The sequence below is a fragment of the Eptatretus burgeri genome, chromosome 9 (assembly GCF_056783735.1).
Source record: "Eptatretus burgeri isolate ZD-2024b chromosome 9, Ebu_testis_v1, whole genome shotgun sequence".
Classification (NCBI taxonomy): Eukaryota; Metazoa; Chordata; class Myxini; order Myxiniformes; family Myxinidae; genus Eptatretus; species Eptatretus burgeri.
In genome coordinates, this window is record NC_140969.1 from 68,595,609 (window position 1) to 68,619,679 (window position 24,071).

Genomic DNA, 24,071 nt, shown 5'->3' on the forward strand with positions numbered 1-24,071 from the left:
AACTGACGGCACTTCCCCCAAGCTCAGTGGCTGTTTGTCTGGTCTAACAGTCCTGTGTTTCTCTCATGTATCCATCTGTATGTCCATGTGTGTGTGTGTGTGAGATGTGTGTGGCAGCTCCACTACGAGCCTTAGATGCTGTAAAAACAACGTATGAATTTTTTTTTTTGTATTTCCTTGTACACTCTGATGAAAGCTTTTTTGGTACATGCTCAACATACCTCACCATATCCCTTTAATTCGAGCAGGAAGAAGAGCAGGCCAGATCTGAGCCAGAGCAAAGATGTAGCTCCACTGCCAACATGGCCGCAGGAGCATGGAGATACCTGGAACGGTGAGGAAGCCTCAGATTCTCCCGTTTGGCAACTGCAGGTAGAACTCTCGACACCCCGAGAGAGTGAGGCCGAAAGCAAGCCGACTCAGGAAGGTGGTGCGGGGAAAACGTTGCACCTCGAGAAAGGTGCGCAATCTGAAGATCCTGCCATGGAAGACTTTTGGAGAGAGTTTGAGCACTTTAAAGAGGATCAGTACGAACAGGACGCTCTTGTTATCAGAACTCCAGAAGGTAACAAAACACTTTGATCGAACAAAAAACAATCACTGTGCACTTCTAAATGAGGGGCCTGTTGTCCGTGTGTTCCATGTACCATTCATCACATGTTGCATGTATCATTAATTTTAACTCACTGTGCAAACAGAGTACAAAACATCTTACAAGTCTCAACCTCCTCTGTAATACTTGTGTGTAAGGTCCATTCTTTACTTTTTTGGGGGGGAACACTTTGGTATTTGGGGAACTTCAGTGCCATCTTTCAGCTCAATTTGAGACTCGACTTTCAAGCCTCTCTCTTGAGAAACCGAAGCCCCCTATGCTTTCCTGGCACTTCGTTTTTTTTTCTAGCCGGAGAGCAAGAGGAAGCTTGGCTGCAGGAAGCCGGACTTGCCACACTCGTGCAGGACGTTGGCGACATTGGTGCGACGGCCCCGAGCCTTGGATCCAAGATGGCCTGCGTAGATGATGGGATGGTCCTGCTTTCTACGCTCACTCGAGCCCAGGCAGCAGCCGTGTTACGCCGTCTCGACACTTATAACCAAACCGTGCGCAAGAAGAGTCGACCGGTCACAAGGGATGTCCGAGAGATCTTTCCTTCCACCGATGTGACCGCTCAACCCGTAAGCATCGGATGCTCCACGAACTTGTTTGCCGTTATAAGGTTTTGGATGACACCGATAATATTGGAAATATTAGATGACGTGGGGTTTCCTTGATATACACTGCTAAAAATAATTTTCCGAGGACGAAATTTTTTTTTTTTTTTTAAATAACAAAAGTTTTCTTGAAACAAGAAAACCATGAGAAAAATGTTCTTGCAGCTAGAAAATGTTTCCCTTGGTTTTCTTCTTTCAAGAAAGCGTTTCTAAGAAAATATTTTCGTCCTCGGAAGATTTTTCCAGTGTTGACAAACCAGTTGATTGACAAGGAAGCCAAAACCTTTGTTTCTACATCTGGATGTCAACAATAAACAAACTATAACGGCACTTGGTGGAGCGCATCCTTCCACCAGGCTGAACAGTTTACATTTTGTATCCCACTGATTGGCTGGATCTGGATCCGGACCTGAACCAAAATCGAATCATCTTGTTCTCATCACCTATCCAACTCATGCACTTAGTTTTGTCATAATCTGTCCACGACTTGTTGAAATGTCATGCTAAATATCGTTTTGGGCATTATCGCTCAAAGGTGAAGAATCACTTCGAATTTTTTTAAAAAAAATTTTGTATCCGCATTTGGATCTTCACCAAAATTAAATCAATTCTTCCATGTCACACACCGAACCTGTCCATCAAATTTGGTCCGGATCCGTTCACAACTTTTTGAGATTTCTTGCACACAAACAGAAAGACAAACAGACAGGGGTGAAAACGTAACTTCCATCCACCTTCGGTGGTGGAGGCAACAACTTATTTTTGGCCAATACCCATCAATCTATTTGAATAATAATAATAAAACAGCCATTCTTTTCATACCGTGCGGCACATAGGACTGCTGAGACAGTTTAATTGTCTAAGTAGTACAATCCTGGAAGGGTCGCCACTCTGACGCAAGCATAAGCTTTTTGATTACTGCATAAACTTTGGTATAAAATATTTGTGTCACAAGGTTGGAAAACCAGCTTGTTGTACAACGTTGTGTTTGAACCTTTCAGGGTCTTGAAAATGGACTGCATTATGCTTTGAGAGCTGCGGCCAAGGAGGACTCGTTTGAAGAGGACAGACATCAGGAGGACAGCAGAAATGTCCATGGGGAAATCGAAGATGGACAAGGCAAGTGACACCATGGTTACACGTTCTAGCTTTACGAGAGCCAATCCACAGAGCAATTCGATTGTAACCCAAAGTTAAACCTTTTCTGCTTATGTTGCAGCATCATGTGAGTCCTCGTGGTCACGTGACCATCGCTTGGACAGAGATGACATAACGAGGGAAGATCTCAGGACGGAGGTACCGTATTCAGACCAAGTGATCTCGGCTTGTGAGAAGCTTCATCGGGATCTGGTGAGTGAGATTCGGGTAACGTTTTCGGTTAACATTGTACCATTGTCGGTGGTCACATAGGAGGATGACAAATAGAACACGAGGTTACTTGGCAAAGACGCAGGTGTACAATAATTCCTATTTATAAGATATCGCTGTCTACTTCATTGTAAACGAGACGAGGAACCAGTGTACGAGTAGTTTCGCGTTTTACTCGCTCGCACTCCCCCATGTAATCCAAGAGCTCACGTCGCATCACCTGCAGTGGACTATGGAAGCCAAGGTTGGGTAAGGTGCCATCTTCTCAACGCACTGATAAATTGATCAGTGTTTATTACAAAGGCACAGGAAATTAATGGTTGAGTTGTACCGAGTTATTAATCTAGAATGAACAATACATTTAGAATTCAATGTATTCGTACAACCACATCGACACAATGGGGCACACAATACATATGTCACTGTCGAGCATTCACAAAACCCGCAGGGCGAATGTCCAAGGGGGGAATGTCCCTCCAATTACCACCACAGCTGTGGAAAATTCCACACTCCACCCCTTACCCCTCGTCGGGTCACAAACCCCCTCCCCCACACCCCTCACATGATCATGATTCGCCCTCACATGGTCATCACTCTCCATCCCCCACACATGGTCACAACCCTCCCACCCCCACACACAAACATATGGTCACGAACCCCAAACGAAGCGTTTACAACATTTAGTGGATTTTTTTGGACTCAACAACCAACTCAACAACCATGAAGCAACATGCACGTTGATATTCTCTTTACAACAAAAAACAAACCTACAGCCTCGTAGCATTATTTGCTCAGTGGGATGACCCTATCGTTTTGACTGCGGGAAATTTCTGAGCAGCATTCAGAGAGAATACTTTGATTTCCCAGCAAATTCACCATTAAACTCAGTTCAGTTCGTTCATCTTCATGAATGGACTCCCGAGAAGCAAAATCATTCTCACTGGACGGACCCGAGGCTGGTTTTCAAAGCGCCGGCCCGAGCTGTTCACCAGCAGGTGTGACAGACATCCGTCATTGACACCTCGCTGGATCTATTCCAGAAGGTCTTGGACCCTTTCACATGAGGTTGGTCTGATGAATCATTATTTTGGATTTTCAGCTTGTGTAACGAAAACCCAACAAGGAGGTGATATATATATATATATATATATATATATATATATATATATATATATATATATATATATATATATATATATATATATATATATATATATTTCCAGACATTCCTCTATTATAGCTGTGTGTGTGTGTGTGTGTGTGTGTGTGTGTGTGTGTGTGTGTGTGTGTGTGTGTGTGTGTGTGTTGTACAGTTTCAATGGAGGAGAGACATCATACAAGTGGAATGCCTGGAAGTCGATGCTGACAATCAGAGCACAGCGTGCGGTCTTGTGTTACAGAGAAACGGTTTCCTGTCCAAGATCCCCGGAGCGTGGACAGAGAGGTTGGGTCAAACGCGCGTCAAAGATCTCTCACTCCAAGACATGAAAAAGGTTCGATTCTTGGCGCTGATCGAGCTCACCGCTTTCTTCGACGCACTCGGCATCGAGCTGAAACGCAGCAAGGCCATTAGAGCGAAGGTCAAAGGTGAGGGTCGCAGCTCTGCAAGGATGGGGCCAAACTCCAAATCCCCTTCTGTTCTGTTCTACTTTACGGGTCCAGTTTCGCAAAGATCGATCCAAATACAATGTTAATTACAAGGGGTATTTAGAAAACACCTTTGGTGTACAACAGTGTGATATGATTGTGCATTATGCATCCCATACTCATGGGAAATGCATGTTTAATGGGATTTGTAAACACTAAAAAGGGCAGTTTTGGTTCCCTGGTCACATCTGGAGGACCATTTGTGTTATGCTGGGTCTACCCATACAGGTGTGACCGATTTTATTGATCTGCTCCCAATTGAGGAATTCAATAGGTTTTGTGATCAAACACAGCATCTTGCTATTCAGTATCGAATGACTCGATGACGATGTACATACCAGACACTGTGAAAGCGGCCATCTACATATTACATATGTACTGTGAGGTGGGGAGGTTGGGAGGGATGTTAGAAAAGGAAAAATGAGAAAAGAAATGGTAGTGGCAAATATCGGGCTGAAAATGGAGGGGTTAAAATACAGCAGTAGAGGAAGGGGTTAAAATAGGGCAGTAAAGGGAGGGGCTAAATTAAGGCAGAAGAGGTAGGGGGCTAAATTAGGGCAGAAAAGATGCTTTGCTGTGTGGCAAATGTGTACAAACTCATTTAGTACCAAACCTCGACATGTTAGCTCTACTATTAGATCTCGATCGAGTTCATGCTTTATTTGAATCCGATCTGGATTCTAACCTGACTACTCCTGTGTTGTACAATCAGAATTGAAATTCCTAATTCCTCAGAAGTGGACATTCAATTTGATCCAACTTGTCCACAGTGTCAGATGAATTTTTTGTGCGTGATGTTCATTGCCGATAATTATTTAGTGGAACAATAAACCTTGTGTTTCTATCTTTTGTAAAAATGCTTCGAACCTCGTGCTACGGGCCGCGGAGGTCCGCAGAGAAAGGATGGTCACTCATCTTTGCTGTGTTAAAGTACAGTGGGATTATTCTGATGATGGATTATTCCCCATGAGTGATCCCTCCCCTCTTTGGCAAAACGGATCGGCAAATCCCTGTGACTCCTTGGCAAGGTGCTGGGATTCATCGGACCTTATGGCAGTGGTGGAAGGTCCTCTGAGCATGACACCTTTCACATTTTATTTGAACTCTAGTGCTCTCTCCAGTCCATTGGAACCTTTTTAGCATCAGCGCAATTTCCTCAAATTCATTTGTTGCCAAAATGGGGTTTAAAGTGGATGGCATGGCTTGGTCACTGGAGGAGCCATGCGTTGCAGTCAGCCGGCATGTTTTTCAAATTTAATGAACAGAATGACAGGAATTGTATACCTGTTATCCAGGTACAAAGATTCCCTGCATGTGTTTGAAGAATTGCAGATTTTTTTTTCACCCGTTCTCTCATTTATTGTGACATTTCAGAATGGCAGGATATCTGTGTTTAAGACAAAACTGGCATTCTGCTGAAAGGCCAGCAAGGGACGCTGCACCACGAAGCACGCTGTCCTTCAGAGGGAATGGCAGATCATAAAGTTGGGAAAACAGATTGGATTAATGGAATGAGGATATGACATGAACATGGTGGGCTAAGTTTTCTTACATGTTGATTCACTTGCAGAAGGAGGGCTTTTTGGAGTACCTCTTTGTACGCTGCTAGAGCAGGATCAGAAACGAGTTCCTGGGACTAGGATTCCTCTAATAATGCAGAGGGTAAGCACAAGTGTTTGCTAACACCCTAAACACCTCACGATGAATCACGCACCTCATGGTGATGTGAAGTGCACCTGTTAAAGTGCGTTTTGTAATGGCAGTGGTGCAAGTACACACTCTTTCAAAACCTTAAAAGTGCTCATGCGGTGACATGCTTGGCATAAGGAGCTATGCATTCTTTAACAAGGGGGCCTCCATGCATGGGAAGTGAGATTTTACATTCATCCAAATGTAATGAACCGTTCTGGGTCTGTGAACTCGAGGATGGAGCATCCTGGGACACAGCAGGTAATAAGTGGCCTGTGTCATCTGCTGGCATTTTTGGTAAACGTTGAAGATTCCAATCATTTATATATCGTAGGCCATGAAGTGTAGCTGTACTTGTAGAATTCCGCAATTTTTCAGACACATTGTTGATCAGCACTCATGCATGTGCACTTTTTGCAATGACAGACTTCCCGTCCCGCTCCTATCTTTCCATGCTTCCTATAGTCCAACCACAAGATAACATCAGGTTATTTTAATCAACTATAATCCTGCTTCTTTATTTTCATTTTCGACAGCTGTTGCAGCATCTGGAGGATTATGGTTTGTGCACAGAAGGAATCCTTAGGGTCCCCGGGTCGGTGGGTCGAGTGAAGGTAAGGATATCTGACAGTTTTCTGCAGCACTTGCATGGTAAATTATGTCTTTATCCGTTTCCAGTTCCGAGGAGTTGGGTTAATTAATTACCAATAATTGTAAGACCATTATCTGAGAGGTCTAACTATGACCATTACAACTAACTTGGAAAGGCAAACGAATGGTAGCACATGGCAGCACCCTCACCAATGATTATTAAATGGAGAATTCTCGTTTTATCTGCGACGAAGTTTTATCTTCGTCGTTTTTATCTCATGACTTTGTCTTGGTTATGTGCTTCTCAACGTTTTATCTGCGCTGAAGCAAATAATATCTTCAGAAACACATAAAACGTGACCCTCCCTTCTGTAATGTGTCTAAAACCCCGAACATTCCTCCCCTATCATGCCTTTAAATCATGTCCCTTTGTAATTTGTCTATGTGTTTCTTTTATAAATAATTCTGCAGCTCTTCCTCCTCTTCCTCCTACCCTAGAGGAAGGCGATTTTTTTTTTTTTTTTTTTTTTTTGTTGTTGTTGTAGTTTCACACAAAGTCATCACTTTTCTCTGCCTTGTTGCATTAGATTAACGTTTGCCATCACTTTATGCTTGGGGGGCCATTATTAAGGGCAAAAACACAAGGGGGTCAGGACAAACAGTATTGCGATATACACCACGAGAGTTCAGCGAGGTGTTGCAAAAACTCATCTCAAAAACCATGAATGGTCTAAATTATGCCAGATGATAACTAAGTAAGTATATAGAGATGTTGCCTATCATTGGTGGAACTCGTGAAACAGAAACCCGCAATATATAAGGGGTTACTGCACAATATAATTGCCAATTTGTCAAAGTGATAAAACAAATGCCCAGAAGAGGAAGGCATGGCTGGGTTTTGCAACGATAGATCCTTCCGCGTAACCATCCAGATCAGGCAGAGACCAAGACAGGTGAAAGTTATTTTCCCCAAGAGTCGCTATCTGCTCTGTGGTCTACGTGTGGATGTCTTTTTCCAAGGGCCATTGTGTACCTTGAGGTCCATGTGTGGATGTTTTTTGTTTTTTTCCCCCCCAACGGTTATCGTTTACCTTGAGGTCCACATGTCGGTGATTTGTACAGTTGTGTGTTAAATATGAACAATGTGGAAATGAATCGGATAATTATGCTCAATTTTTTTTTTTTAACACATTTAATACGATTGCATTTTTCCTTCTCCAAAAACACTGTTGATTAAACTTCAAGGAGTTCGACTGTGTTTTGATATTTATAGCACAATAGATAATCACCAAAATCAAATTGACTTTGAAGCGCTGTTTTCACTTCCTAACACTAATATTTCAACACCACTTTCTTCTAAAGTTCTCTTTCCATCCCAAAGGGACATCCTTGCATTTTCTTTGCCTCACAGACTCTGCGACAGGACTTGGAAATGCACTTTTATGGCAGGACCTTTGACTGGGATGCTGTGCGTGGCAACGATGCAGCGACTTTACTCAAACTGTTCTTACGAGAGCTACCCTACCCACTGCTTACCCTTGAGTACCTGGCGGCTTTTACTTCTATTCAAGGTGTGCACATCGCGTTTAGGGCTCCTTGGGCCTAGTGACTGCCATTGCGTTTCATTCTTTGGAGACACAATCTGGGTTGTTGGGAACATTACATGCACATCGATGGAGATCACACAAAGTAGTTGCAGACACTTTTTGGTGGTTATATATATACATGCTGATCAGGTAATTAATGAATAGTCCCAAGTGGGACAGACGCTCATCTCCCGATGGAGAACGGTCTCAGTCGGGCTGCATTAGGTGATCAAGGGGTCTGAGGGGTCTTAAAAGGTCTTTGGGGTCGAAAGGGTTTTATGATTCTTCTGGTTCTAAAAGGCCATAAGGGTTCTAAAGGGTATTAAAGGGTTTTTGAGTTGTAAGGGGTTTTAGGGATCTAAAGGGTCTTAAAGAGTCTTCAGGGTCTTGTGGGTCTTCGGGTGTTGAGAGGTTAAATATCGAGGTTTAATATAAACAACAACAAAACATCTCGTGAGATGACAGAATCTCATGATATGTGATAGACATACAAACACCGATTACATTTTGAGTTAATTAGCTAATTATCTCACCATCGAGATGGAAATTACAAAAGGGCTTCATTAGTTTTTGCACATCGACGTCATGAATAATCTTGTTGAGTTTCAAAACAATCCAATGAGCTGCCTCGGAGGAGTAAGGAAAAAACAAAAACAATGTCAATGGACTCGCTGACTGACTGACTGACTGACTGACTGACTGACTGACTGACGGAAGGAAGGAAGGAGGGAAGGCCGCACTGACTGCAGGACATCGTTATTGCTTTTACAGCTCATCTCTAGTCCATCATAGACCAGCTAAACATCAGACTCGTGTTCTACCTGCGTTATTAACATTTACTGCCATGAGATGTGCACAAATTACTAATTTCGTGAACAATTAATTTCTGAAATGTTTAAATACTTCTTGAAAAAATTTATGATTATTGATTTGATCTTTTTTTTTTTTGCTTCAAAGTTTTTAAAGCTCGTGGGGAATCTTGTACATCATCACAGGCATGAGGACAATCATGGTGCTGGGGTGCACGACAAAGACATTCAGAGACTTCAATGTATTTTGTTTTTACATCATCATATTTTATATAAAGCTTACCCTGAGGTCCACACCCTCACCATGAATCTATCTGTCTGTCTGTCTTATGTGCAATCCTTAAACTGCTGGACGGAATGAGTTGAAACTTCGTGGTTGTACTCAGGGTGTACCCAGAAGATTTTAGGTGGATAATTCATAGCCCCGTTTGTTTCGGCTGAAGTGGTGATGCAAAGTCTCTACGTAAATGTGTATAACGTAGCGTCGGTCCTGGTGTGAGTGGGTATTAGAAATCATAATGTAATAAAATACGTCAAATCTCTGCATGAAAACCATAGACATTGGAAATGATCATGATCGTTTGAGGTGCTTGTTTCGTAGAGGAGTACGGGAGAAGGGATGCTGAGTAAATTAATTAAAGGGAGTGGGATTGCAGACGTTTGCTGCAATGGGTCATCAGTTGAATTACAACGACACGAGTAGATAATGGACAAATCAACAGTGCATGTGATTTCAACCTGGGATCTGGGCTTTCATTTTGTAAAATGTCAATGTACAGTGACTGGCAAAAGTATATACCCCCCCTCCCCACCCTACAAATGCCACTTGAGCTTATTTCATGAAGCTTTCAAATCATACTTAATAAAAACAGTCTTCACAAAGTACTGCAAAGTGATAGACTGAAAAAATGCAGATAAAATGTGAATAAGTTGGATTAACAGAGAAAATACCAGATGATTCCCATATCCCAACATCCCAGAGAAAATCCCAACAGAGAAAATCCCAGTATTCAAACCCTTTGCCGAATTAACCCGAAATCACTTCAGAAGCGAATTACCATATTTTCCAGTGTATCAACTGCGCTTTTTTATCAGAGGAAAAAAGTGAAAAGTCAGGGATGCGGTTGATTCACACACAGATATTGAAAGAAACATCAGTGTTGAAAACAATCAATTTTTCAATGCTGAATTTCAATTATATTCCAATTGTCATACATATACAGGTGGATCTTTATTCCACATATTGGGGAACTTTTAGAGTTTTCATAATTATGTAAATGTCTGCAAGTACAATTGATCTCGGTTGGAAGTGGAAGATCCCAGAGAATTGAGAAGTGGAAGAAGTAGGAGAGCCGGCAGAGCTGAGAATGGGGTAGGCAGATCAGGGGTAGGAGAACTGACAGGGTGGGAAAACTGTAGGGAGCAAAAGAGCCAGAACACCAGCGGGTAAAGGAGTCTTAAGGGAGCACCAGTGGATAAAGGGGTCTTAAGAGTCTTGGGGTCTTAAGTGTCTTTGAGGTCTTAAAGTTTTACAGGTCATTGGGGTGTTTATGGTCTTTCAGGTCTTCAAGGTCTTCTGGCTCTGAAAAAGACTTAAGGGTCTCAAATGGTCTTCAGGATCTTCAAGAGTCTAAGGGATTTCAACTGTCTTTGGGGTCCAATGGGTCTGTGGGGTATTTGGGGTTTTAAAGTGTCTCAATTGTGTTTGGGGAATTCAATGGTCTTTTGGGTCTTTATGTCTTCGGGGTCTTTAAAGGCTGAGGTTGTGGATGAAAATACCCTTAGGAGAATCCCTTGGTTGGACTTGGTCTGTGTGCCAAATTTGGTGGTTGTCAGTCCAGCGATCTTGCAAAAAGCGCAGACAGACAGACCTCCGATGGATGTTATTTATTAGATACGAACAAATTCAACCCTTCGCTTCACTGATGGGTCAATAAAGTGGAGGGTTAGAGAGAGAGATAGAGATAGAGATAGAGATAGAGATAGAGATAGAGATAGAGATAGAGATAGAGATAGAGATAGAGATAGAGATAGAGATAGAGATATATATATATATATATATATATATATATATATATATATATATATATATATATATATATATATATATATATATATATAGATATCGAGATATATATTATATGGGAGGTGGGAAGAGCGACACCTCACCAAACGTTGCTATTCACTGCAGGAGGGAGGGGTGTGTGTGAGTGTGAGAAAAAAAAAACAACAAGACAAGACAGGTGAGGGGTGGAGCTGGGGTTAGCAAAGAGAATGATATGTGATGCTTAATGACCGAACATGAAAACAACAACAAAAAATATGTGTCAGAACAGCTGTACACACAACAACACTACAGAGTTTGTAAAGTAATCTGCTGGCACATCTGCAAAAACTTTGTTATTCCAATTCCAGAACATTTGTGGGAAAATGACCCAAGAGCAATTACTGAAAACATTGAAGTACCGCTCATGTACGGCCTTATGATCCCATCGGGCGTGAACATTGAAAACAAAGCATTGCGACCAGATATCATACTTGGGTGCAAAAAAAAAAGAGAAGGCATTGCTAATTGAGGTGTTAATACCAGTGATTTTGGACTAATGCAAAATCAAGAAAATGACCAAATACCAAGACCTCAAGCATGAAGTGGAAGAATGCCAAAATTGTACCAGTGATGATGAAGAAGAACCTCACAGAGATATTAAAAATCATCTCTGGGAATATCACGACATAAAACTACAGTTGGAAGCCGTCCTGGGCTCAGTAACTATCCTGAAGAAAGCCCTCGGCACAAAACTTTGAAAACTTCACAGCTTGGTCCGTGAATCATGACCCCTTACTGAAAAGAAGTTGGATACTTTGAGCCCACACTGGGAGGACTCTATTCCACATTCTGAAGCCCCATATGCACACACACACACACACACACACACACACACACACACACACACACACACACACACACACACACACACACACACACACACACACACACACACACACACACACACACACACACACACACACACACACACACACACACACACACACACACACACACACACACACACACACACACACACACTGCCTTTTATTCATGTATACTATATGTATATATATATATAATTTATTTTTTTTTGAGGGTGAAAAATAGTGGTGCATTTAATATGCGGTCGCAGTTAATGCACTGGAAAATACGGTATTTGTTTGAAAGGTTATAAAATAAGTATAATCTGTTTCACGTGTATGTAAATGAATTGTTTAACTTAAAAATTAAGCTCCTCCACTTATCCAAGGAGTTTTAAGGTGCAACTTACTTGGTCAACCAACAAGGCAAACATGAAGACAAAGGAGTTTTCCAAAGAAGTCAAACATAAAGTGGTGGAGAAGCTCCATTCAGGAGAGGGTTATAAGAAGATTTCAAAGTCACTCTTTATCCCTTTGAGTACGGTGAAATCCATCATTAAGTGGAAGACATATTCTACCACCCAGACTCTTCCCACATCAGGTCGTTCATCCAAACTCAGCAGCTGGGCAAGCAGGAAACTGGTTCGGGATGTCACTGTAAATCCAACAATGACTTTGAAAGATCTGCAAGGCTCTTTGTCCTTGATGGAGGTCATTGTTCATCAATCAACAATGTCCCATTCCCTTCACAAAGATTGCCTCTGTGAACAGGTGTCAAGAAAGAAGCCATTATTGAAAAAGACGCATCTAAAAGTTTGTATGGAGTTTAAGAAAAAGCATCTTAATGATACGGCAGGCATGTGGAGAAAGGTTTTGTGGTCAGATGAGACAAAAATTGGACTTTTAATCTAAATCCAAAGCGTTACATCTGGTGCAAGCTTAACATTGCACATCACCCTGTCAACACCATGCCCATTGTCAACCATGGTGGTAGCAGCATCATGTTAGGGGACTGCTTTTCATCAACAGGGACTGGCAAGCTTGTCAGGATGGAAGGGACTATGGATGGTCAAAAGTACAGGAGAATCCTTGATGAAAACCTGCTTGAGTCAGCCATGAATCTGAAACTGGATCAGAGATTCACATTTCAGCAGGACAAGGATCTGAAGCACAAAGATAAATCCACACTGGAGTGTCTGAATAACAAGAAAATAAATGTTCTTGAGTGGCCCAGTCAAAGTCCTGACTTGAATCCAATCGAACATTTATGATGAGACTTGAAGATTGCAGTCCATCAACGATTCCCATCAAACTTGGCAGAACTAGAGCAATTTTCACATGAAGAATGGGTAAAGATTTCACCACCTCACTGTGCAAAGCTGGTCGAGACCTACCCTACCCAAAGAGACCTACCCTACCCAAAAAGACCTACCCTACCCAAAAAGACTCGGAGCAGTCATTGCTACAAAATGTGTTTCCACCAAGTACTGACCAAAGGGGCTGATTACTTGTTCAACAAGTGAATTTTGATTTGTACATGTTTTTTTGCAGATATTTCTGACACATAAACTCCTTCAACTATAACATTGTTTAGTTTGATCTCTTCATCTATGAATAAAAAAGTAAATTTGGAAAAATTGTTTCTACATAATTCATAATTCATTTAAATGTGGAATTATAATCTATCATTTGAGCCTGGTGTTGGCTTTGTGGTTAGTGTGGTGGTTTGGGATTCTGGGGTCCTGATTTTGAGTCCCGTTGGAAGCTAAATTAACACCAGGGGGTTGATTCAGCCTGTCATCCTTCTGAGGTCGGCGAAATGAGTACTGGTGTACTTTTGTACTGGTAATACTGGTGTACGATGCCTGGTGTTGGGTTAATGGTTCGGGTGGTAGGCTTTGGACCCTCAGGTCCTGAGTTCAAATCCCACTCACCTGTTGAATTAATACCAGGTGGGGTTAACATGGCCTGTCATCCTTCCCGGGTCAGCAAAATGAGTGCCAGCTTGCTGGTACACTGTGTCGGAGTGGCGACCCATCCAGGATTGTGCCCAATAGCAATGGAGACCGCTTAAGCAGCACCAACGCTCTGCACAGAGTATGGTCCCAATCTCCTCAAATAGGGGCACTGCATCAGCGGCATATCCGTGCCCCAAACCGATGATGCAACCAGCAACCAAAAGGCTGCACATGAAGGGAAGGGGTATTGACGGATTTATTAAACCTGGTATTGGTGTGGTGCAGGCATGATGGGCCTCCTCCTGTGCAAAAACTTTCCTTGTAATCCTTGTAATTATTGGGATGGGCTGAATACCTTTGCAGGGCACTGCATAAGCTGATCATCTCCAGATGATGTAAGAAGTATAAACGTTGAACAACAACAACAACCCCCCCCCCCAACAAAACATTATTAACAAGCATTGTGAAAGTTCACTTGTGTTTCCTAATGTCTTTGTCCTGCCTGTGATTTCAGTACAAGCTTCTCCATGAGCCCTGTACATAAAAAGGAAATGTCTGGTTTAAACATTTAGCAATTTCTTAAGTGTCTAATCGCAGTTTCAAGGTTCCAACTGCAATCCAAGTTAATACATGAGTTTGATGTTTATCAAACATCTACACCAAGAAAATAACACGAAGCTAACCCAAAACTTCTACCCCTCCATGTTCCATTCACCCCACGTGTTGGTTCCAGACATCCCATCTCAGAAGCAGCAGCTGCAGGCTCTGAATCTTCTCATCATGTTATTACCCGATCCCAACCGCGACATGCTGCAGGTAAGGAATGGTTGTGAACCATCAGATGGGCAAAGGAATACTCGACACATGACACCAGGTTCTGCCTATATGGTTGTGTGCACGTCACCGTTTATCGTTTCAAGGTGCCTTTATGAACAGCTTGGATGATTTGGAACACACTGTGCCACATGCTTCCGCAGATTCACCCTGGGGTTGTTTACATCCTGGCAGTGAGGATGGCAGGAAGGCCCAGTTCCATGTCCTATTTTGTCCTGGGTTCAATTCTCAGAGCACTAACATCCGACTAAACCTGCTGTAATGTGGGGAGTTCCACAAGGGGATGCTGCATTGTGGAGCACTGACATTCAAGGGAGACGTTAAGCTGGCTGTCTTGCCTTTGCAGCTGTTGACATTAGTGGGGTGGCGATATGGCCATATACAGTCTGACCTACTACGACTGATACTACTACGAGTAGTCGTTTAATGACCATTTTCCCATATTATGGGGTTGGTCGGGTATGCAGTCTGACAATATAGATTAATTAATAAGGGGATATTGATTGTAAGTGTAAGCTAAGTGATTGAGATTTAGATGGTAAATATGAAAAGCATTCAGGCCTCATGGGCCACATGTAAACATTAACATTTGTTATCAAATTGAAGAAGTAAACAAAGTGTTTTTCAGCCTAAAAGCTTACATCTCCAAATGCTTGTACATATGGTAGTCTCTTTAAAACATCTAGGTTATTCCAGATCACTGTTGAACTCTGTTTTCAGTTTTGAGCATCTCTTTGTTTTTATGCAGCACAAGGCTGTGGGGTAGCATCATTGGCTGACAGTGTGGCTGTGCCACTGATGCAATTGCCCTCTGGTGGTTAGAGCAGGAATTTGGAATTGGGCGATGGTGCCAGCGATAGCTCGCGAACTCTTCTCGCAAATGATAGTTGATGTCGGCTAATGTTCGTGAAGGACACCATGGAAGAATCCTTAACGTCCACCAACGAATGCTGGCAGAGAGGATTCCGTTTAACTTCAATCCAAGTGACGGAACATTCATTGACGAATCACCCTGCCTGTGAAACACTAAAAGGGACCAAAAGGACTGTTCACTCTCTGCTCTCACCGCCCCAACTTTCTCTCCCCTTTTTTTCCCCATACTTCAAAACAAGAAGGCATTAATGACGTTAAAAGGTTAAATTAAATGATGATGAAGATCAAATTAAATGAAGACGTTAAATTAAGAGGCAATCGGAGGTTAAAATTAAATAACGATGAAACATCGATTTTTAAAATATAATTCACAATCTGGTAAGATGAGATGAGGGAATCGTGAGATGACGGAATCTCTCGTGAGATGAGGGAATCTCTGGTGAGATGACGGAATCTCTCGTGAGATGACGGAATCTCTCGTGAGATGAGGGAATCTCTGGTGAGATGAGGGAATCTCTGGTGAGATGAGGGAATCTCTCGTGAGATGACGGAATCTCTCGTTAGATGACGGAATCTCTGGTGAGATGACGGAATCTCTCGTGAGATGACGGAATCTCTCGTGAGATGACGGAATCTCTGGTGAGATGACGGAATCTCTCGTGAGATGACGGAATCTCTCGTGAGATGACGGAATCTCTCGTGAGATGACGGAATCTCTCGTGAGATGACGGAATCTCTCGTGAGATGACGGAATCTCTCGTGAGATGACAGGATCTCTAGAGAGATGACGGAATCTCTCGTGAGATGACGGAATCTCTCAAGAGATGACAGGATCTCTAGTGAGATGACGGAATCTCTCGTGAGATGACAAAATCTCTGGTGAGATGACGGAATCTCTGGTGAGATGACGGAATCTCTGGTGAGATGACGGAATCTCTGGTGAGATGACGGAATCTCTGGTGAGATGACGGAATCTTTGGTGAGATGACGGGATCTCTGGTGAGATGACGGGATCTCTAGTGAGATGACGGAATCTCTCGTGAGATGACGGAATCTCTGGGGAGATGACGGAATCTCTCATGAGATGACGGAATTTCTCTTGAGATGACAGAATCTCTGGTGAGAAGAAGGAATCTCTGGTGAGATGACGGAATCTCTCTTGATATGACGGAATCTCTCTTGATATGACGGGATCTCTGTTGAGATGACGGAATCTCTCTTGATATGACGGCATCTCTGGTGAGATGACGGAATCTCTCGTGAGATGACGGAATTTCTCTTGAGATGACAGAATCTCTGGTGAGAAGAAGGAATCTCTGGTGAGATGACGGAATCTCTCTTGATATGACGGGATCTCTGTTGAGATGACGGAATCTCTCTTGATATGACTGGATCTCTGGTGAGATGACGGAATCTCTCTTGATATGACGGGATCTCTCTTGATATGACGGGATCTCTGTTGAGATGACGGAATCTCTCTTGATATGACGGCATCTCTGGTGAGATGACGGAATCTCTCGTGAGATGACGGAATTTCTCTTGAGATGACAGAATCTCTGGTGAGAAGAAGGAATCTCTGGTGAGATGATGGAATCTCTCTTGATATGACGGAATCTCTCTTGATATGATGGGATCTCTGTTGAGATGACGGAATCTCTCTTGATATGACGGGATCTCTGGTGAGATGACGGAATCTCTCTTGATATGACGGGATCTCTCAAGAGATGACAGGATCTCTGGTGAGATGACGGAATCTTTCGTGAGATGACGGAAACTCTCGTGAGATGATGGAATCTCTCGTGAGATGATGGAATCTCTGGTGAGATGACGGAATCTCTGGGGAGATGACGGAATCTCTCGTGAGATGACGGAATCTCTCTTGATATGACGGGATCCCTGGGGATATGACGGAATCTCTCAAGAGATGATGGAATCTCTTGTGAGATGACGGAAACTCTCGTGAGATGATGAAATCTCTCGTGAGATGACGGAATTTTCGTGAGATGACGGAATATCTGGGGAGATGATGGAATCTCTGGTGAGATGACGGAATCTCTGGTGAGATGACGGAATCTCTCGTGAGATGACGGAATTTTCGTGAGATGACGGAATCCCTGGTGAGATGACGGAATTTCTGGGGAGATGACGGAATTTCTGGGGAGATGACGGAATTTCTGGGGAGATGACGGAATCTCTCGTGAGATGACGGAATCTCTGGGGAGATGACGGAATCTCTTGGGAGATGACGGAATCTCTCGTGAGATGACGGAATTTCTCGTGAGATGAAGGAATCTCTGGTAAGATGACGGAATTTATCGTGAGATGACGGAATCTCTGGTGAGATGATGGAATCTCTGGTGAGATGACGGAATCTATGGTGAGATGACGGAATCTCTGGGGAGATGACGGAATTTATCGTGAGATGACGGAATCTCTGGTGAGATGACGGAATTTCTCGTGAGATGACGGAATCTCTGGTGAGATGATGGAATCTCTGGTGAGATGACGGAATCTCTGGTGAGATGAGGGAATCTCTGGGGAGATGATGGAATTTCTCATGAGATGATGGAATCTCTGGTGAGATGATGGTGTCTCTCGTGAGATGACGGGATCTCTGGTGAGATCCCTGAATCTCTCGTGAGATGATGGAATCTCTCGGGAGATGACGTAATCTCTGGTGAGATGACGGAATCTCTGGTGAGATGACGGAATCTCTGGTGAGATGACGGAATCTCTGGTGAGATGACGGAATCTCTGGGGAGATGACGGAATTTCTCGTGAGATGACGGAATCTCTGGTGAGATGACGGAATTTATCGTGAGATGACGGAATCTCTGGTGAGATGACGGAATCTCTGGTGAGATGACGGAATTTCTCGTGAGATGACGGAACTTATCGTGAGATGACGGAATCTCTGGTGAGATCACGGAATTGCTCGTGAGATGACGGAATCTCTGGTGAGATGATGGAATTTCTCGTGAGATGAGGGAATCTCTGCTGAGATGACGTAATCTCTCGTGAGATGACGGAATCTCTCGTGAGATGACGGAATTTCTCGTGAGATGAGAGAATCTCTGGTGAGATGACGGAATCTCTCTTGATATGAGGGAATCTCTGGTTAGATGACGGAATTTCTCGTAAGATGACGGAATTTCTGGGGAGATGACGAAATCTCTGGTGAGATGACGGAATTTATCGTGAGATGACGGAATCTCTGGTGAGATGACGGAATCTCTGGTGAGATGACGGAATTTCTCGTGAGATGACGGAATCTCTGGTGAGATGACGGAATCTCTGGTGAGATGACGGAATCTCTGGTGAGATGACAGAATCTCTCGTAAGATGACGGGATCTCTGGTGAGATCACTGGATCTCTCGTGAGATTACTGAAACTCTCGTGAGATGATGGAATCTCTCGGGAGATGACGTAATCTCTGGTGAGATGACGGAATCTCTGGTGAGATGACGGAATCTCTGGTGAGATGACGGAATCTCTGGTGAGATGACAGAATCTCTGGTGAGATGACGGAATCTCTGGGGAGATGACGGAATTTCTCGTGAGATGACGGAATCTCTGGTGAGATGACGGTGTCTCTTGTGAGATGATGGGATCTCTGGTGAGATGACGGAATCTCTCGTGAGATGATGGAATCTCTCGGGAGATCATGTAATCTCTGGTGAGATGACGGAATCTCTGCTGAGATGACGGGATCTCTGGTGAGATGACGGGATCTCTGGTGAGATGACGGAATCTCTGGTGAGATGACGCAATCTCTCGTGAAATTAAGAAATTTTGGACATGCAATAATGGATTACATTTTGAGTTAATTAGTTAATTATCTCACCACCTAGATGTAAATTAAAAAGGGATCCATTAGTTTTTATACATCGACGTCAGGAATCATCACGCAGAGTTTCAAAACTATCTGTTGAGCCCCTTTGGAGGAGAAGGGAAAAAATAACCCGAAAAAAATCGTTAATGGACCCGCTGATTGACTGACTGAAGGACATAGTTATGGCTTTAACAGCTCATCTCGACTCCATCGTAGACGAGCCAACAAAAGTGCATCGTGGATGAACAAACACATTGGAAATTCAACGTCTCATTTAACCTTTTTTACATTACCCTTGTTGCAATGAATATTCTTTCATGGAAACGTAAAGATGGAGTTTCCTTTTGATTTGGACATCTATAATCTTACACCATGTGTCTCAAGTCCACCCCACCATTAATTTTCCTTTCAGGCCTTGCTTGTATTCCTGCATAAGGTTTGCATACATGAAAAGTACAACCGCATGAGCGTGCGCAATGTGGCACTGGTCATGGCTCCGAACCTCTTCCTGCCAAGGAGGAGTCCCACCGAGGTCACAGGGAGCCGTAGAGTGGGGCGTTCGGGGACTGGCATTGCTAGCATCACAAGACTTCTGATTAACTACCAACAACTCCTGTGGACGGTGAGGTTACTTTTTTGGTAAGGGAGATGTGGATGGCGCTGCCTTTTCATGCATACCGTTTTAGTACTCAAGTGTTCTAGTTACCCTGAGGACACCTAATGTCTACAATGGGTTCATACTCAAGTGTCCAGGTTACCCTGAGGCCACCTAATGTCTACAATGGGTGGATTGACATCACTTTTAGATACGAGTGGGCCTGTTGGTCTGACAGACCAAATTTATCTTCATGGCCTTGTTACATACCTGCCTGTTGTACTGTTTGAGCATTAGCTTGCCTTTCACCAAGCCCAGATGTGCTTGGGGCCAGCGCGGGGATTATACGTTCATCATCATTATTATTATTATTATTATTATTACCAAATGCTACTAATATTATTGTTGTTAATATTATTAGTATTAATTAATGTGTGCTTTGTTACAATGTTATCATTGTTTTTGTGACATTTTGTAATTCGAATGCTATGCCATGTTAGAATGATGTATTAAGCGGCTTATAGCGGCTAATGATGTATTAATACCTTATCATGGTGTGGGTTTAAAACTTGGGAATTCTCATGGATCTTTTTTATAGTTAATTTGCCTAATCAACTCTGGAGGTCAAGACGATCATTTTGGTGTATCACATTCCACATCAGCACGCTCTAGTAGAATTCCACAAAAAAAACATGCAAAACACACACACACACACCTCATTCATCTATCATAGAGTCTTAAAGGGTCTACAGCATTGCCTCTTAACCTGCGGGGCGTGAGTAATTTCCAGAGGGGGCGTGGCGTGAGCCTGGAGAAAAAGTCAGAATTTCTCTAATTATTTTTGGAATTCTTTTAACAAGTGTTTGCAAAATATCGTGATGAACATAAAAAAAGAAAAGTATCGCTTTTAATAATTTTCGTTTTCTATTCGCTACTCTGCCTCCCATTTTCTGTATTAAAATTAATTTTAAAATTTAACATTTATTTAAATTTCATATTAAAATTTATATTTTATTTTAATTTTAATATTTTAAATTTTTTTTCACAGATTTGCAGCACCCATTTCAAACTAAATAATTCGCAATGAGTGCAAAAAAGCGAAAGTATCTTGACGAATATATTTGATTTGGATTTGTGTCCCTCTAAAATGGGGACACAGGTACCCCAGTGCCGAATATGCTACAAGACTCTGAGCAATGATGATATGCAGCCCACACGCTTGGAACGCCACTTAAAGACAATGCATCCTGCTCTAGCTGCCAAACCCAAGGCATTCTTTGAAACAAAAGGCAGTCCTTGAAGCAAGCTAAGATGGACAGCAGTGGAGCATTTCGGCAACAGACTTCAAAGGTTGTTGAGGCTTCCTATGAGATCACCATATTGATTGCAAAGAGCCATAACATCGGAGAGACTCTCATAAAACCAAGTGTACTGTGTGCAGCAGAGCTCGGTCTGGGGATGATAGTGCGAACAAGCTTTCCCAAATCTCTCTATCAAACAATACCGTCAAGGGAAGGATCGATGAAATGTCTCAAGACATCAAAGATCAAGTTCTCGACCAAGTAAGAGCTTCTCCTGTATTTGCCATCCAGTTGGACGAAACGACTGATGATGCTCAGTGTTCTCAGCTACTGATGCATGCTTGTTTCATGTCAGGCAATAGTGTAAAAAAGGAAATGCTCTTCTGCCATCCCATGGAAAGTTATACAACAGCAACAGATATTTTTCAAGTGGTATAAAACTTCTTCCAGGAAAATAAACTTTCATGGGACTCACTGGTAGGGGTGTGTACTGATGGAGCTCCGGCCATGCTTGGTTTGCAATCTGGTTTCATAACAAGAGTGAAAGAAAAAAGTCCATCTGCTATAGGTACGCACTGCATCCTTCATCGTGAAGCCTTAGCATCCAGAACTCTACCTGCTGAAATAAGGGATGTCATGAACCTGGCTATCAAGGTAGTCAACTTCATCAAAGCTGGAGCCTTAAACAGTCATCTCTTCAAACAGCTGTGTGGATATGGATTCTGAACATCAAGCCTTGCTTTTCCACACAAACGTATGGTGGCTTTCAAAGGGAAACATGCTTGGATGGCTTTATGAACTACAACAAGAAGTGGCAACATTTCTCGATTCGCAGCAGAAAGCAGATATCAATGACAAGTTCCAGTCTGAAGGATTTTTCCCATCTCCAGCTTACCTGGTGGACATCTTTGAAGCCCTGAATCCCATCAACCTCAAACTCCAAGGGAAAAACATCAACATAATCATGCACCATGACATCATTCGAGCTTTCATGGCCAAACTCGACCTCTGGAAATGTCGAATTCAGGATGGAAATACAGTACAGCCAGTTTTGTTAACTTGGATTCTGCTCTCATTCACAATTACCTTGATTCTGAGTTAAAGAAACAAATAATTACTCATCTGACTGAATTGAAAGCAGAATTCATCAGATACTTTCCGGATATAGATGAGAAGCGCGAAACCTGGAAATTAATTAGGAATCCATTTCAATGTGAAGTACCTGATATTTCAGACAAAGTGCAAGAGGAGATTCTTGAGTTAAAGTTCAACTCCTCGGCTGAAGAAGACTTCAAAAAACTGGATCTAGAGACATTCTCGGTTTACCCTTTGATCTCACATCAAGCTCTTCGGATTCTGACAATGTTTGGATCAACGTATCTTTCTGAAGCTGCATTTTCCATGTTCGTTGCTGTCAAGACCAAGTACAGAAACAAGCTGAACGTTGAAGGGGACTTGTGTTGTGCTCTCTCTGGCATTCGAACACACATTCAAGATCTGGTAGCTAAAGAAGCAATGTCAAGTATCTCATTAAATATGCTGTGTACATGAGTGTTGCTTATGCAGAATTCTTTGTTCAATAAAAAGACTAAAAACACATTTTTGTTCAGTTTTTCCTTTTAATTCAGGAGGGATTTTTAATCATTTGGTTGAAGATGTGAGGTGGGGGGGGGGTGGAGGCAAGGACCAACTACGAGAGGGGGCGTGGTGGTAAAAAGGTTAAGAACCACTGGTCTACAGGGTCTTAGGGGTGTTGTGGGTCTTTTGGTTATTTGAGGTCCTCAGGGTCTTTTAGACCCTCTGAGTCTTTTGGGCCCTCAGGGACTTTTTGATCCTCTGGGTCTTTTGGGTCATCTGGGTCTTCTGGGTCCTTGGCAACTTTTGGAGCTTTGGGATATTTTGGGTCATCTGGGTCTTTCAGGTCCTCTGGATATTTTGGGCTCCAAGGGACATTGGGGTCTTTTGGGTCCTTGGGGTATTTTGGGTCTTTTGGTTATTTGTGGTCTTTTAGGTCCTTGGGGACTTTTGGGTCATCTGGGTCATTTGGGTACTCTGGGGCTTTTGTGTCCTTTGGGTCTTTTGGGTCATCTGTGTCTTTGCATCATCTGGTGTTTTCGTTCTTCTGAGTCTTTTGGGTCCCCTGGGTCTTTTGGGTCCTTGGGGTTTTTTGGGTCCTTGGGGTATTTTAGGTCTTTTGGGTTCTTGGAGACGTTTGGTTCCTCAGGGACTTTTAGGTCCTTGGGAACTTTTGAGATTTGGGGTATTCAGGGTTTTTGGGGTCCTCAGGGACTTTTGCGTCATCTGGGTTTTTTGGATCCTTGGGGACTTTTAGTTCACGGGTATTTTGGGTCTTTCGGGTTATTGGGGTCTTTTGGATCTTTGGGTCTTTTAGCGTCCTCGCAGCCTTTTGGGTCTTCTGGATCCTCTGGATCTTTTGGATCCTCTGGATCTTTTGGATCCTCTGGGTCTTTTGGGTCATCTGGGTATTTTGGGTCATCTGGGTCTTTTGGGTCCTTGGGGTCTTCTGGATGTTTTGGGTCTTTTTTGGTCATCTGGGTCTTCAGTGTGTAAAGGGACTTCAGGGGTCTTGAAGGGATCTTAGCAGTCGAAAGTGTCAAAAGGTACATTCCAATAGTACGTAATTAATAGACACAAAAAGTATGACACGCGCACGCGCACGCACACGCAGACACACACACGGATACTTTGAGACCTGGGAAGGCTCTGTTCCATCCTCTGAAACCCGCATATGGTGATAACAACCAACAGGAAAATAAAATGATGTTTTGAAAAAGTTATCTAAAACAATATAGTCACATTGTCAGAAGGTTTATATGATAAATGCTCATTTGATGGTGGTTGTATTGA

The 24,071-nt window shown here is 42.8% G+C and overlaps 1 protein-coding gene across 4 annotated transcripts in view; it reads left to right on the forward strand.

Moving 5' to 3' along the window:
* The window catches only part of LOC147020295 (rho GTPase-activating protein 18-like), a 54,517-nt gene that overhangs the window by 21,984 nt on the left and 8,462 nt on the right, over nt 1–24,071 (forward strand). For all 4 annotated transcript variants that reach the window (XM_085895568.1, XM_085895569.1, XM_085895570.1 and 1 more), the window contains 10 exons: nt 249–565; nt 902–1,173; nt 2,211–2,328; nt 2,429–2,559; nt 3,978–4,164; nt 5,795–5,886; nt 6,450–6,527; nt 7,916–8,075; nt 14,501–14,583; nt 19,720–19,929. In XM_085895568.1, the coding sequence (XP_085751694.1) occupies nt 484–565; nt 902–1,173; nt 2,211–2,328; nt 2,429–2,559; nt 3,978–4,164; nt 5,795–5,886; nt 6,450–6,527; nt 7,916–8,075; nt 14,501–14,583; nt 19,720–19,929 (1,413 nt within the window). In that variant the 5' untranslated portion in view covers nt 249–483. The remainder of the gene's footprint in view (nt 1–248; nt 566–901; nt 1,174–2,210; nt 2,329–2,428; nt 2,560–3,977; nt 4,165–5,794; nt 5,887–6,449; nt 6,528–7,915; nt 8,076–14,500; nt 14,584–19,719; nt 19,930–24,071) is intronic.